General features: G+C 44.0%; 1 protein-coding gene across 2 annotated transcripts; it reads right to left on the reverse strand.

Annotated features, from left to right (window-relative positions):
* Window positions 1–317: 317 nt before the first annotated feature.
* pitx1 (paired-like homeodomain 1) lies at window positions 318–9,921 on the reverse strand. 2 transcript variants are annotated; one of them, XM_003970980.3, is made up of 5 exons: window positions 9,773–9,921; window positions 8,932–8,986; window positions 5,143–5,292; window positions 3,876–4,078; window positions 318–1,588 (listed from the first exon to the last, which is right to left on the reverse strand). In XM_003970980.3, exons 2-5 carry the CDS (start codon window positions 8,975–8,977, stop codon window positions 1,040–1,042), a joined length of 948 nt encoding a protein of 315 aa, XP_003971029.1. In that variant the 5' UTR covers window positions 8,978–8,986; window positions 9,773–9,921; the 3' UTR covers window positions 318–1,039. The 2 variants fall into 2 exon arrangements, with proteins under 2 accessions (XP_003971029.1, XP_029704792.1); XM_029848932.1 differs by lacking the exon at window positions 5,143–5,292.
* Between the last annotated feature and the right edge of the window lie 4,086 nt (window positions 9,922–14,007).

The raw sequence follows: 14,007 nt of genomic DNA on the forward strand, positions 1-14,007 counted from the left end.
CTCTTTTTTTTAATTATCGATTTTAAAAAAAGATAAATATGTTTAAGCCAAGCGAGTCAGCCACAAAGAGACATTGACGGACTAATTAATCCGATTTTTTTGCATGTATAGGGCAAAATTAAACGCACCAGATGCGCAACAGTAACGGACCATAAAGGATGTGTAGAATCTCTTTCTAAAGGGGCAATAATTAAATAAAAAATGCTGAAATAGGCTGGATGAAAAAGTTAATAAGCTACAATACGGTATAGTATTCCGGCATGTTCTTTATTTAACTGGGTCGTTTCTACTCCTCTAAATCATGCTTGAACTAAAGTCTCTTTTCCTGGAGTTTTATTCAAACAAACATGGTGCCATAAACACAGGTGACTCGCCTTTTCAGTCACCTCTCGCAGATTTACACATTTCTGGCTAATGAAATTCTGCAGTCTTACATTAACGTACAAAACACGTTGCACTCAAGTTAAAACATGCTGACATCTCGGTTTCAAGCACAATGACAGAAACATCTGAAAGTGTCGTCACTGGATGGAGTCAGCGCTCGCTGGGGACCTGCGTACACACAGAAGCAACATGGAATATGTACATAGGCTAGAATTTTCTTGGTTTCTTAGTTTCTCTTTAAAATCTGGGTCGTTGCGCAACAGCTTCTCTGCCTCCTGTCGGTCTTCAAAAGCAAGCAATCACAAAACGGACAAAAAAAATCCCACCATCTTTTTTTTTTTAATATAGGCCAGTATATATTTACAGTTACATATGTACAATGCAGCAATGTAACACGTCTTCATCGTTTAAAAAAAAGAAAGAAACAAAAACCCTGGACATTTCCATTGCTGTGCAAGTTCATCGGTAAACACATAAAACCCGCATAATCCATTTTTCCTTTTTTTTTTCTGAAAAATGTCTGCAACCAATCCAGTATAGTTGTCTTTCGTTCTATTTCTCTCCATCCGCAGATGGTGTCGACGCTCTGACCGCGCGTAAGTGGACCACACTCGCATATTCAGGTGCGTGAACTCCGGGCCGTGCGGCTGGCCCGTCAGCTGTTGTACTGACAGGCGTTCAGGCTGGTTCCGGGGCTCTGCAGCCCGCTGTATCCGAACGTTGGGTGCTGTTTGGATTTGAGTCTGAGTGTGGCCAGGCTGGAGTTGCAAGTGTCCCGATAAACGCTGTACGGAGACCCGGGAGGCCCGTACGGACAAGCCGGGGACGACATGGCCGAGTTGATCCCGGACGTACCGATCCCGTTCAGGTTACTGATGTTGTTGAGACCCGGGGTGGGCATGCCCGGCACGGCGGAGGGGCCCATTCCGGAAGCCATGGTCATGGAGGAGATGGAGCTGGGCGCCGAGAACATGGACTGAGATGTAAGAGGGCTCATGGAGTTGAAGAAAGTGAAGTTCTTGGTGGACAGCGGGGCCGGGGTCAGGCCCTTGTTGGTCCAGTTGTTGTAGGTGTAGGCAGGGTACATGTCTTCGTACGGCTGCATGAGGCCGCTGAACTGCGGCAGGTAGCTGTTCTTACACAGGTCCATTTGCTGGTTCCGCTCCCGCTTCCTCCACTTGGCCCGGCGGTTTTTAAACCACACCTGGAGGAGACACGCACGGTTAAGGCCGCGCAAAGGAGACCGAGTCGCTACACTGATTCACATTTCTGGCCTCTATAGAAGCCCGATGGTCGCTGCTGTGCGCATTTATTTTTGAAACAAAAGTTTGGATAAAATATGTCTGGAAAGAAAACAGAAGGAAATATTTTTCAGGAACGCGCAACTTTAAAGCAACTTCAAAATAAAGGCTGAGCGATTGGCCCCACGACATCTGTTTAACGTCTAAAAACGCTTTGTTTATAACACTAAGTAGGTTTAAAAAAAAAAAAAAACTTTAGCTGTAACAAATCACTTCGTGTATTTTTTAATACAGACAAAAAAACCGTGTTATGCCACAATGTATTCTTTTCTTTTTTTTTTAGTATCCTAATAAAAATAATGATTCTTCTTGCTGAACCAGCACCAAGCAGCTGCTGCTCGGCGTCATATCAACACTGAAATTCCCCACAAAAACACAGCACAAACTGCAGGCCAAGAGGAGGAACCGCCCTCCGAACCCAACGGATTTTACGCCTTTGGATCCCCCCAGTTTTTAAAATAGCTTATATCGACGTTAACCTGAGCTTCTACTGACAGTTTTTGTAGAGTGTTTACAATTTTAACTTTTTATTTCTATGATATAACCATACGTTTTCAGTTCTGACACATCTTTGCAAACATTTCAACAAATGTATAAATAAACTAAAATTTAAGAGTAAAATCGAGCCATCTACCTATGTATTTATGAGTTTTATGGTGTAACTAAGAATTTTCCTCGTGTTGGAGAAAGGGAGTGCAGAAGTGTGTGTGTGTGTGTGTGTGTGTGTGTGTGTGTGTGTGTGTGTGTGTGTGTGTGTGTCTGTTCACACACAGAAATAAAACGTCTCAGCGATTTTTGCTCGCTCTAATCCTGACGGAATACCCGCGCTCTACGTGCCCTTTTAAATTCCCAGCACAGACAGTTTACACGCGGTCTCACCGGAGGGATTATTTATAATCCCGCAGTGAACAGGGTGCTGCGAATGAATTGTCCACAAAGACGTGAGCGATGTGACAGAGGGCCGCACGCAGGGACGCTGGACCGTCAGAGCGACCATGACGCGCAGCTGCTAAAGCTCATTTGGGCTGTGATGTTATGTTAAAGCACACGCGTTCGTTACATCCTGGCTGGTGTTTGGAATATCCGCGTCTGCACATCTAATTCAGCCCCTCCGTGTGCTCCGTCAAGCATGACCGCACTGATGACCTTTAAAGGTCAAAATCAAGCACTTTAAAATGTCAAAACATTTAATTAAACTCTTCAAACCCCATCAGAAAGTCGGGCTGTGAATCGCACTTGGCGTCGTTTTCTTATTTCTCTACGCCCATAAAAGTTTGCACTCCTTTCTTTTTTCCTGTTTCATTTTCACTCGTGTAACCTGAAATACTCGCCTTCTTAAGAATTCTGAGTAGGTTTCAACAAAAAATAAAAATAAATATTCACACCTATTTTAAAATAGTCTGCAATTTGCTACCTGCAAGATTATTACCAAATGCATCTTGCTTTAAAATGAATTTAATTGAATTCTTTAAAAATGGATGAGGCACCGATACCCCCCCACCCCACCACGGTGACAAATCGGAGCCCTGACACCGTCGAGCCCCACATTAGCTTCATTAGCAACGTGGAGCTTCCATTTATCCGCTTTTTCTGTTGAACGTTAAATATAAAAATGTGACAAACGCAAGTTTATTATAAAATCCTCTTTGATTTGTCTTTGATTAACTTGGATTATTTTTTAAAGGAAATACACGTGGTCTAATCCTTTCCCTGGTGGAACAGTATTTATCTCGTAACTGGCTGTCTCCCTGCATTAGATCGAACTTTTGAAGGCTCCTGCTTTGAGCAACAACCATGTCTTTCATTGATTAAATTTCCCTTGCCACAAATTTTCCCTCACTGCCACATAATTACAATTGATGTTATATAATAACTGTGTTGCAATGATTTGCACAACAGAGTTTTGAACAAGTCCCGAAACACAGCAGTTTAGATAAATTACTGGTTAATTCTGCAGAACTCTGTGGCTGTGATTGTATTATTTAGCCTGTTGGTGTAGTGATGTTTAGCATTTATTTCCGCGTGCGTGTGTGATTTAATTTTGAGGTAACTTTCTCAGATAAGTTAGTATTAAAGCTTGGTCTCGCTAAACAATATTCCCCAGCAAAACGATGCTCTCCTTTATGGACGGAAATTGTTTTTACGCAGACATCGCGCAGATTTTACGCACGGCCCTCTAGTACCACTTACCCGGACTCTGGCCTCGGTGAGGTTTGTCCACACGGCTATTTCTTCTCTGGTGCTCATATCCGGGTAACGGTTCCTCTGGAAAGTAGCTTCCAGCTCCTGCAGCTGCTGGCTGGTGAAATGAGTCCGCTGCCGCCGCTGCTTCTTCTTTTTCGGATCATCCGCGTTCCCGTCATCGCTCCTCTGTTCTGCGCTCCTCTCCTTCTCTGTGGGTCACAAATCAATGTCAAACAAATGCACGCTATTGATAGTAGGGAAACTGATATTGCTAGATGGAAATTTAGAATTCCAATATTTAAAATGTCAAACATTTATGCAGAATTTAAAAAAGAATTCCTTTGATGGAAAAATAAAAACTGAAAACTTTTAACATGAATTCTAATAAAAATGAAGCCACGGAGAGAAACAATTGAGAAAGTTATTTTCTTTTCCACAAGTGGAAGCCATTCGGTTTAAATTGGAATCAGTACTTTACGGAGAGTTCTGCCCACTCTTATCTTCCATGTGTCCCAACAAGATTGCCTCATTAAACTGAAGGGTCAACACGTGCAAAGGTCAGTCATAAAACGGAATAGTTTCTTGAATGTTTGCCAAGTTAGAAAACCACTTAAAGCATTATTGTTTAGCCCATTGTTTTTGTCAATATGAGCCCCATTTAAAAAAAAAAAAAAATGCCAATCATATTTACGGGTTCTTCCTCATGTGCATGCCCGGAAGAACGGGCTCGGCCTTAATCAAAAAATGAATAAATAAAGATGAGGAACAAAGACTCTGAGAGTTGTTAATACAAACCACGGGCTTTTAGTTGGAACCGAAAGAATGTCCCACTATTTAAAGTTTGCTCTAATGCATTTACTGACAGCGGGCCAGGCCTGTGCACATTTTCCCCTGACAGAGCTCGGAGTCCCGCCAACTGTTCAGCCAACGCGATGAGCAAGAAACGGGGTGTAACAAACCCCAAACCGTTTCCCTCTTCCTTTGGCATCGCGGGGCAGAAGCTGGCCAACCTAACCTCTGATGCCAATGTGCCTCGGGGTAGGCTGCGTTACCCATGCTGCACCGGAGCACACGGAAATACACCGTCACGGAGGTGCGCGTAAGCAAGCGCTGGCACTGACAGCTCGGCTAAAATAAACAATTTCCTTCCGAGTTATTCTACCGGGATGTCTGTGACAGCTCGTCGTAAAATTCTCCTCAGGAGACTTCAAATGAAAGTTTTGTTGAACTCAAAAGAAGGAATCGAGTAGCTACAAGCACCCGGGCGCTGTACCTGCTAAGTCAGTGTCCGAAGACTCGCTGCTTGAGTTCTCTAAAGTGTCTCTGCTGCTGTTTGAGGTTCTCGGTAAATGAAATGCAGGGGCCACGTCGCGGGGCGGCGGCGCTCTCGCTGCCTCTGCGATTCTGTCCAAATTCATCCCACCTTGAAGAGAAGGATGAGCACAAAAGAGGAAACGAGGGTGAATCCTGTGGGCGCACAAAAGCTTTTCCTCAACAGCTACAAAATCCACCCGCAGTCGGACAGAAACCACCGCACGAGAGGATGAATCATTAAGAAGAAATTCCGCTGGTTTTGTTCCCTCGCGTAAAAAACGAGAAGGGGGAGTTGTCACGGCACCCTTTCCCTCCACTGCAGCAGTGACAGCCCAGTGCGCTCTGTGTTTCTCCACAGCGGGGAAGAGCTTCTGTCCGCTGCTCCGGCTCTCCTACCCCGAGGGATCCACCCATTTTTGCTTATCCTTTCCAAAACGAGCGAGCCCCACCCACTAAACCTGCCCGCTGCTGTGAAACACCCTCCCAAACGCGCCATTTAGAGTGACGTCAAAGTAAATGTTCTGCCTTTGATTCTACCGATATTTCACTATATATTTCACCATAAACACCAGTCAATACAATCAATAAGATAAAGGCAAAAACATAAAACTTTAACACTTGGAGCTTGTTTTGTTTGTGTTTTGATACAGCATCAGGCTGAACTAGGCTTTTTACGCAGCGCTGGCTTGAGTTCATTCCGGTGTCGGGGACGCGCAGTGCGGCGCTTTGGCTCTTTCTGTGGTAAATAGGTCCTTTATTCGTGCAGGCATGTTTGAAATGTGTCCGGCGCAGCATCACACACACACACACACACACACACACACACACACACACACACACACACACACACGCACACACACACACACACACACACACACTGTATCTCGGGTATGTGCTGAGCTGAGCAAACATTTGCCTGCGCAGTCACTCTTTTCCCGCTATCGAAAGTGCGCGATGATATAAAGTTATGAATGATAAGAATCGCTCACTCAGCTCATAGTTTCACCACAAATAAACACTTGGGACTTACGAAAAAAGTCCCTGTAGATCAAAGCTCTCATTTATCACGTACTGCACGGTGGCAAATGAATCAATAAATAATAACAGGTTGACACTTTCCCCAAAAGCAAACATCCGCATAAAACCCTCATTGTCAGTGAAGCTACGACAAATTCAATGTGAGGAAACACATTCAGAGCTTGGTGGTTGGGTCCTGACACCTAAATGCCAACCAGCAGCCCGCTTTTGGCATAGAGCGCGTTATCAATGTGGAGGTGAAACCTTAGAAAATTTAGCGATAATGTGTGTTTATAAGTCCATTTAAATGTCATAATAATTACAAATTTCCCCCTGATTTAATCTGACGTGCGCGGAAATCACCCGCTCACACTGCGCAGATAACACCCACCGCGGCCTCGGAACACTCGGATGCCTGCAGACCAGAACCCGGTCCAGATGGAGGCTCTGCAAAAAGAGGCTTCTTCTACGATGGAAAGATTCTACAAACGCGGGCGTGTGGGCATAAAAACGCAAAAACGCTCTTTCCCCCAAATTGGGGGGAGCAAATTTTTAAATCTGGGTGGAATCGACGTCAGGGTGTTAGAGGTTAGATGTTATTTAAAAAGGTTCTTATTGCATCTTTGAATGCGCACTTTCGCTATTTCAAGTTTCTGCCTTCATTAGGACTAATTAAATCTGTGGCTAAAACTAAGAGGCAATGGAAGCAAACGCTTTTTCCATTTACATCTACTTAGAAATGAACTTTTAAAACTCGAAACAAGTGACCAAAGGCGTAATTAAACTATATGAAGGTTTATACTGTATTTGTTGCCTCATTACAAATGAACCAAATTCCGAAATCGTTTAATTGGCCTATGTTGGTGATTCGCTCTGAGGGTGCGTGAAACCTCAGGCATCATAATCTGAGATTTGGACGGTCCCCGGCGCCAGTCTGCGGCGTTTTCGGCCATTGTGTGACAGTAAGTGCGACACGAGATCCCAGTCCGACCAGATAACTTCCCCGAAGGCCTTTCCGAAAGACAATTGGGAAAGTTCTCAGCAATCTTCTGAATCTATTCCATCTAGTTAAACCCACAAAAACGACAGACGGAATAAACAGACGTGGCGACATCCGAGAGCTTCAACTCGACCGGAAGTGGGGCGCTTCAGGTGTGTCCACCTGCAGCCAGATTGAAAGGTGTGCAGATGTAGTCTCGCAGATGTGAGGAGCGCGATGCGGAAACGACCTGGAAACAGGTGCATATGGAGTGGGTGTGAACGCGAGGGTGATCGAACGCGCTGAGCAACTCGCGGGTCGTTCTCCTGATGTTCTGATTAGCGTCACTGTTGCAAATACAAAAGTCACAATAAACCCGGCGACCCTTGAAATCCCTGCTGGGATGTTCAGAGCGTTTACAGCAGATGCCGGTTTTCCATGGAGGGCGTCTAACCTCCTCTATTCTCCAGCAGATTTTACAGGCTGATAGATGTCGGGGGGTGGGGAGGGGGCTCCAAATACCCAGCCTTCCCTGCCTTTGCCCTGCTCCTCTTATGCTCTGGAGGGCACTTGCGTGTGATGGATGAGTTAAAAAGCCTTTCCATCCGGCAGGACAGGTTAAAGGGCAGTGACAAAGCAAACACTCATATTCCCCCCCCCCCCCCCCCCCCAGAAGTGCAAAATAAACTCCGCGAACTCCGTTAATCACGCGCCAAGCGCACATGAAAGCAGCCCTGATGTATTTTAGTCTCCCAACTGTCAGAAAACCAAAGTAGTGCTGACCATAGAGGACACAAAAATAAAGAATATAGAAAATTCCAGCCTGCCAGAGCGGATTCAAAAGCAGGGCAGAAGTGGAGATGTAACCAGACACGGTGGGTAACAAGAGAACATTATTTCCCTGGTGATGGTCCAGGTTATAGTAGGAGCGTGACAACCAACAACCCGACCGAGATGGCCCGTGTAAATAAAACAACAGCCTGAAATGAGCATCAGAGAGCCGCTCAGACGAGGAAAAGGCTGCAAATGTGGGCTTGTTTCCGGATTATCTGATAATGAGCCACTTTCAGACATTATGCTCATCACGTTTTAATAGTTTAACAAAAAACAACAACGCAGAGAATCTGAAGTCGAATTAATTATCAGGGCGGTGTCTGATCCCAAAATCCAATAAGGGATTAACAATAGGCTACTGAAATGTCTGCATTTATGACGTGAAATATTTTCTTCCAGATCGTTAATTTTCCAGTTGTTTTTACCGGCATGTGGATCGAAGCTAAAATTGATTTTTACATATAAACTACTTAGATTTAACTCTCTCCGTCTCCTCACTTTCATTATCTCAAACTTTATCATTCTTCTCAAGCAATTTCTGTTGCCTTTATTAATTTCTAATTAAGACATTTGAAGAAAATATCAGTCTTTTAAAATGAATTCAGTCTCATAATCAAGCCTAGATTGGAAACATTTATTTAGTTAGTTAGAGACAAACGGGACAGGAAACCGTCACAACTATTGATGAAATAGAAGATCAAATTTCATATTTTTCGCTTTCATTTGGTGCTCACAGTTAAATTCACCATTTAATCTTTTGCTACTAGTAGATGTTTATGAAGAAGCCTGTGTAATTTCTATCGTCAGATATTTTTTTATGCTGAGAAGTTGGTATGTGTATGTGTGTGTCTGCGTGTGTGTGTGTGTGTGTGTGTGTTTGTGTGTGTGTGCTGGTTGATGAGAACATGTCAAACGTACCTGGATCCACGCAAGAAATCCCATTTTTCGACAGGTTCAGTTCCATCCCAGCTTCCTTAAAACAAGAGGGAATATGCATTAAAATTCTCTCCCACATTTTTTAGTTTCTTATTGTCGATCTAATCCAGTGTTGAGGCTGACAAAATTCCAAGTATAAATTTTTGACAGTGAATTTTATTTACAGGCTTTGTTTGGGCCCGTTTTCTAAAGGAAAATACCCCCATTAGTAGAGGAAATGGCCTTTAAATACCAGCAGGATTAATCTGATTTTCAGGGGAGCGTCTCTAAACCAAGATTGCGAAGTTTACCTTGTCCTTAATGGCCCAAATACACTCAAAGCCTCTTATCTGCAGGAATCCTTTTGCTGCTTTTATGTCCTCATTAAATCTCCCCTCCAGCCTTCTGCTGTCTTCTGCGTCCACGCGCCTCAAACGCGCACTGGCTGACGTTTTCCTCCACATGTTGGGTTCTTTTAGCTATCAAGCAGATTCATTTAAACTGTCGCAGGGGAAGATCAATTTGTGCGCCTGACATTGAGTCTCCCCCAGCTCAGAATTTGGCTTGCAGCTCATGACATTCCCCGCAAAGCAGCTAAAAACAAACCAGTTGTCGCTGTGCGTAAAGTTCCACCGCTTTGGTTCCATCTGGAGCTGACTCCAACCGAAAACGACACACCGTCACCCCTTAATTTTCTTCGTCAATTTCACTTGCACCATCAACATTTTTAGCAGCGGGCGACTCGTGTTCCCACTCTTAAAATGGCAACGCGTGATGCCAGCCTTCTGACCTTTTCCCCGCGCTAAACTGAAGCGACCTCGCGGAGGATGAACGCTGTACTCACCAGTTAGTTCCCAGAAGAAGTAGATTTTATTTTTTTTAAGAAAAAGAACGAATGAAACCCTCAGAATGTCTCCATGCAGGTGCTGAGTAAATCCCTTTTATTTGTCGGCTGCGCGTAAACGTGTCCGGGGTAATCGGCACATTGGATGAGTCTCCGCGGCGCTGCCTTGGTTTTCTTCAGCACGCCTTGCGGTGACGTAACCCCCCCCCCCCCCCCCCCCCACTCCCCGACTCCCCCAGCAACACCACCACTCCCCGCCGTCGCCACCAACTCCCGCCCATCCCAGTTGGTTCTCCTCGTCTTCCAGCTCGATCAATTTGATATTCCACAAATTTAGCATCCTCACCTGACATCATCACCCTCAGCTTCATCCGGATTTATCAGTGAAATCTCTTGAAAATTCATTTTCCTACTATCTTCCAGTTTTACTCACAAGGTTTAACCAGGAGAGAGGTGTAGGTTTAAATATTAGTCATAAGATTCATGACAAATGCAGTTTGATCCCATTTCAGTTTGTCAAAAAAACCTGATGTGGGAACCTGAATTTTGACGTTTTAATGACCCAGTTTGTTTGTATTTTAGGGTTATTTAAAACGGAAATGTATTTAATTTAGTTTATTTAGAGATCAAATTTAGTGTTTATTTATTCAAGTAAATATTTATTGTCATTTATGAGGAAGATAATGAACGTGAACAAGAAGATAATCTGATGTTTGCTTAATAGTTTCAAAAGATCAACTTTGGTGTTTTATGTTTTTTTATTGGTTTAACCGATAAACCGATGTAGGACTGAATATATGAGTGAATATCTGAAAATCGAACCTCTTGGTAACGTGAAAACGTGTTGACACTAAAGTATAAAGGCCTGACAATTAAAATACCCCCTTGATTATATTAAAAAAAAACTTTGTTTTTGTATTAATTAGAAAAATAATTTAAACGGTCCAATGCTTCATCGTACTTCATTGAGAAAAATGCAGCATTTGAAAATAATTTCATTCAATTGGTTTCAATATTTCAAAAGATAATTCTTAAAAATAAAAAAAAATAGAGAGCGAAATACTGAGGCCTTTATCTGAGCAGCTCCATCGCAGCTCTTCAGACGGTTAAAAAGACTCAAAACGTAACAAAAATTACAAGAAGATTTTTCAGTCAAAGCATAAAAACTGTTTCGGACCAAGTTTTGATTATGAAAGTATTTAATCCAAACACAGGAGGTCTGAAACTGATCCCAGGCCGGAGACAATCGCCTATTCCAAAATATAAAACAGCGCAGTTTAGAAACTGTAAATACTTTTAAACATCAGCAGCGGTAAAGTCACATCGAAATATCTGCTCCAGAATGAAGTGACGCAAAAATAAATAAAATAAAAACGAAGAGCATTTTTAACATCCAGACGGGGCCGGTCCCACCACTAAAACCCCGCGCAGGTCTGTGCGGCAAAGAATAATTCTCGTCTACGAGCTTCTTTTTCTGGCCCAGGAAAGTCAGAAACTTGTTCCACACTTACACTTTTTCTTTTATAACTCGGCCAAAAGCTGCGCACAAAGCAAAGCCACGGCTCTGAGAGATAGATCCTGGAGGGATTAAAGGGGAGCCGCGGGCCTCCCTCCAGGACACGGACGGACCTACTTCCCATGGTGCCTTCTCTCATCAACCCCGCGTCAGCGCTCTGCCCCATCAGTAGCACAATAGGTTAACTCTCACCGACATGTCTGTCAATATTTGTGCTAAACTTCAGATGTAAATAAGCAGTGGGGCGCAAAAAGCCAGACATTAGGCAATAATCGATTTGTTATTACCCCTAAGAAGTCATTTCATAAGATAAACTGTATTCTAAATCCTCCCCAATGTTGAAATTATTTTTCTTTTTTATTTGCGCAAACTATCTTATCAATACCAGCAAGGCCATAAAATGCTAATTATTTTCATCACAGCTTCAGTACAGGTGTGTTAATCTGATGTCCACCTTATTAGACCCAATAACACTGACTTGGAATGCAACTGTATCCTCATCTCTAATGACCCGTCTACCTGTGGGGCCACCTCTGCCCCCCCCCCCTTCCCCATTATAATTAGACAGGCAGGTAGAATGCAGTGATTACTCAAGGAGTGACTCAAGGACTTAAGTAGAGCCCTGAAGGTGAGGCCACGGCCTCAGCTCTCCTGTGTAAATAGGTGGAGGGATTATTTGGCCTTTTTGGTGTGTGTGTGTGTGTGTGTGTGTGTGTGTGTAGAGGTAGAGGTGTGTGTCTGTGGCCAAGCCTGTCTGATGGTCACCCCTGCAGCACAAATAGTTATTCCTCAAATTAAGTGAAGGCGGCGTCCCTGTTAGAGGAGAAGAAGCACGTCCCCCCAGAAAGTGTTGAGATTGGAGAGACTGGCTGTGTGTGTGTGTGTGTGTGTGTGTGTGTGTGTGTGTGTGTGTGTGTGCGTGTGTGTGTGTGTGTGTGTGTGTGTGTGTGTGTGTCCATCACAGTCCAGCACACATCCCACAGCTCCGGGACGGTCATAATAATCTGGTGCGGCTTTAGAATAAGTAAAGCCCGTTTCCGTCGATTGAGGAGGAGAGAAGTGCTTTTGAACTGCACACGGTCCGAACTCTGCAGAGTCGAAGACGGGCAGCCTGACGGGATGGAAAAGTCTCGGTGCAGAGGACGCAACGGTGCCTTTTTGTCGCTCGGAGCAGAAACGGGAGAGTCCGCCTGCACGTCAATAAGCCAAACACTGGAGCAGGCGGACGCAGGGATGCAGACACTCTGCCAGCAGGCCATGCTATTTACTGCATACACTTTCCACACTGGATGTTTGCTTCAAAACATGGAATGAAGTCACCCTCTCCCAATACCCGCTGCCCAGTTGCCTTTTTTTCCCTGTTTGTTTGAAACGTCCCCCATGAACGCAGATAGTTTCCAATCGGCAGTAAAATTAGTGATGTTTTGATTGCGCAGGGCTCAGGGATTTCCAGCATAAACATGTCTGGTGCATAGATCATCATTTCAAGAGGAGGCATCATCCCTTTTTTTCCCCCCCATTTATCCAAACTCAGCAGGCCTCGTCGGCTTAGTGCTGATGAGAAGCGGATGTCAAGGTTTCAGTTTTTCAACTGAGCATCGAGCTAATGTTGGCTGAAGGGATGTTTCCTTTTTTTGTTCGAGCTCTTGATAGTCTGACCACTGTTGGAGGGAGCTCTGAAAAAAAAAATCTGCAGTGGCCAACAATTAAATGTCATATTTAATGGCAGGCTGAATCTGGAGACGAACGCCACAAGAATGACTGATTTACCAATCGTAAGCGTGCGTTAGAATGCAAGAAAATACAACTTTGTTGGACTTTAGAATCCAAGCTTTAATGATGATGTCACAGGGGCAGCCTAATACTTTTCCAGTAAGCCACTCTATCGCCTTACTTTTACTCCGGGTCCCCTTAATATTGGCTCAGGCCCACTTCAACCAGTCCATTTAACCTCTCTTTCCCATTAAAACAAGTCCAGTTTGCATTTTGTACCATTAAAGCCATTTCTATCAAGCTGCCAACAACCGTCCAACAACCTTCCCTTAACCTCCCTGACACAGTTCTGTCCCCCTAAAACCAGTCAATTTAGTCTGTCCCCCTAAAACCAGTCCATTTAGTCTGTCCCACTAAAACCAGTCCATTTAGTCTGTCCCACTAAAACCAGTCCATTTAGCCTCTCTGTCCCCCTAAAACCAGTCCATTTAGTCTGTCCCACTAAAACCAGTCCATTTAGCCTCTCTGTCCCCCTAAAACCAGTCCATTTAGTCTGTCCCACTAAAACCAGTCAATTTAGTCTGTCACATTAAAACTAGTCCCAATAAACAAAAAACTCAGTTCGTTTGGGTTGTCTTCCCCACTGAGACCAGTTCATCACCACTGTAGCAGTCTGAATAGCCTATCTGTCTCAATCACTTTCCCCTTTGTCCCATTATAACCAGTCCATTAAGCTATTCATTCCACTATGATGATGCTATTCAGCCTCTTTTCCACTAAAACCAGTCAGTCCATTGCCTCTCTGCCCCACTTCAATCTGCCAATTCAGCCCTCCTGTCAAACAGTCCATTTTCTTCTCTGTACCGACCAAGACCAGTTAAACTGGGCCATGCTGTATTTACTGCTGCATCATGGTCCCATTCAAACCAGTCTATTCAGCAACTCAGTCCTGCAATCAAACGCACAATGTTCAGCCAATTTAGTCTGATTTTCCATCTAACACCAG

The sequence above is a fragment of the Takifugu rubripes genome, chromosome 15 (assembly GCF_901000725.2).
Source record: "Takifugu rubripes chromosome 15, fTakRub1.2, whole genome shotgun sequence".
NCBI classification, from domain to species: domain Eukaryota; kingdom Metazoa; phylum Chordata; class Actinopteri; order Tetraodontiformes; family Tetraodontidae; genus Takifugu; species Takifugu rubripes.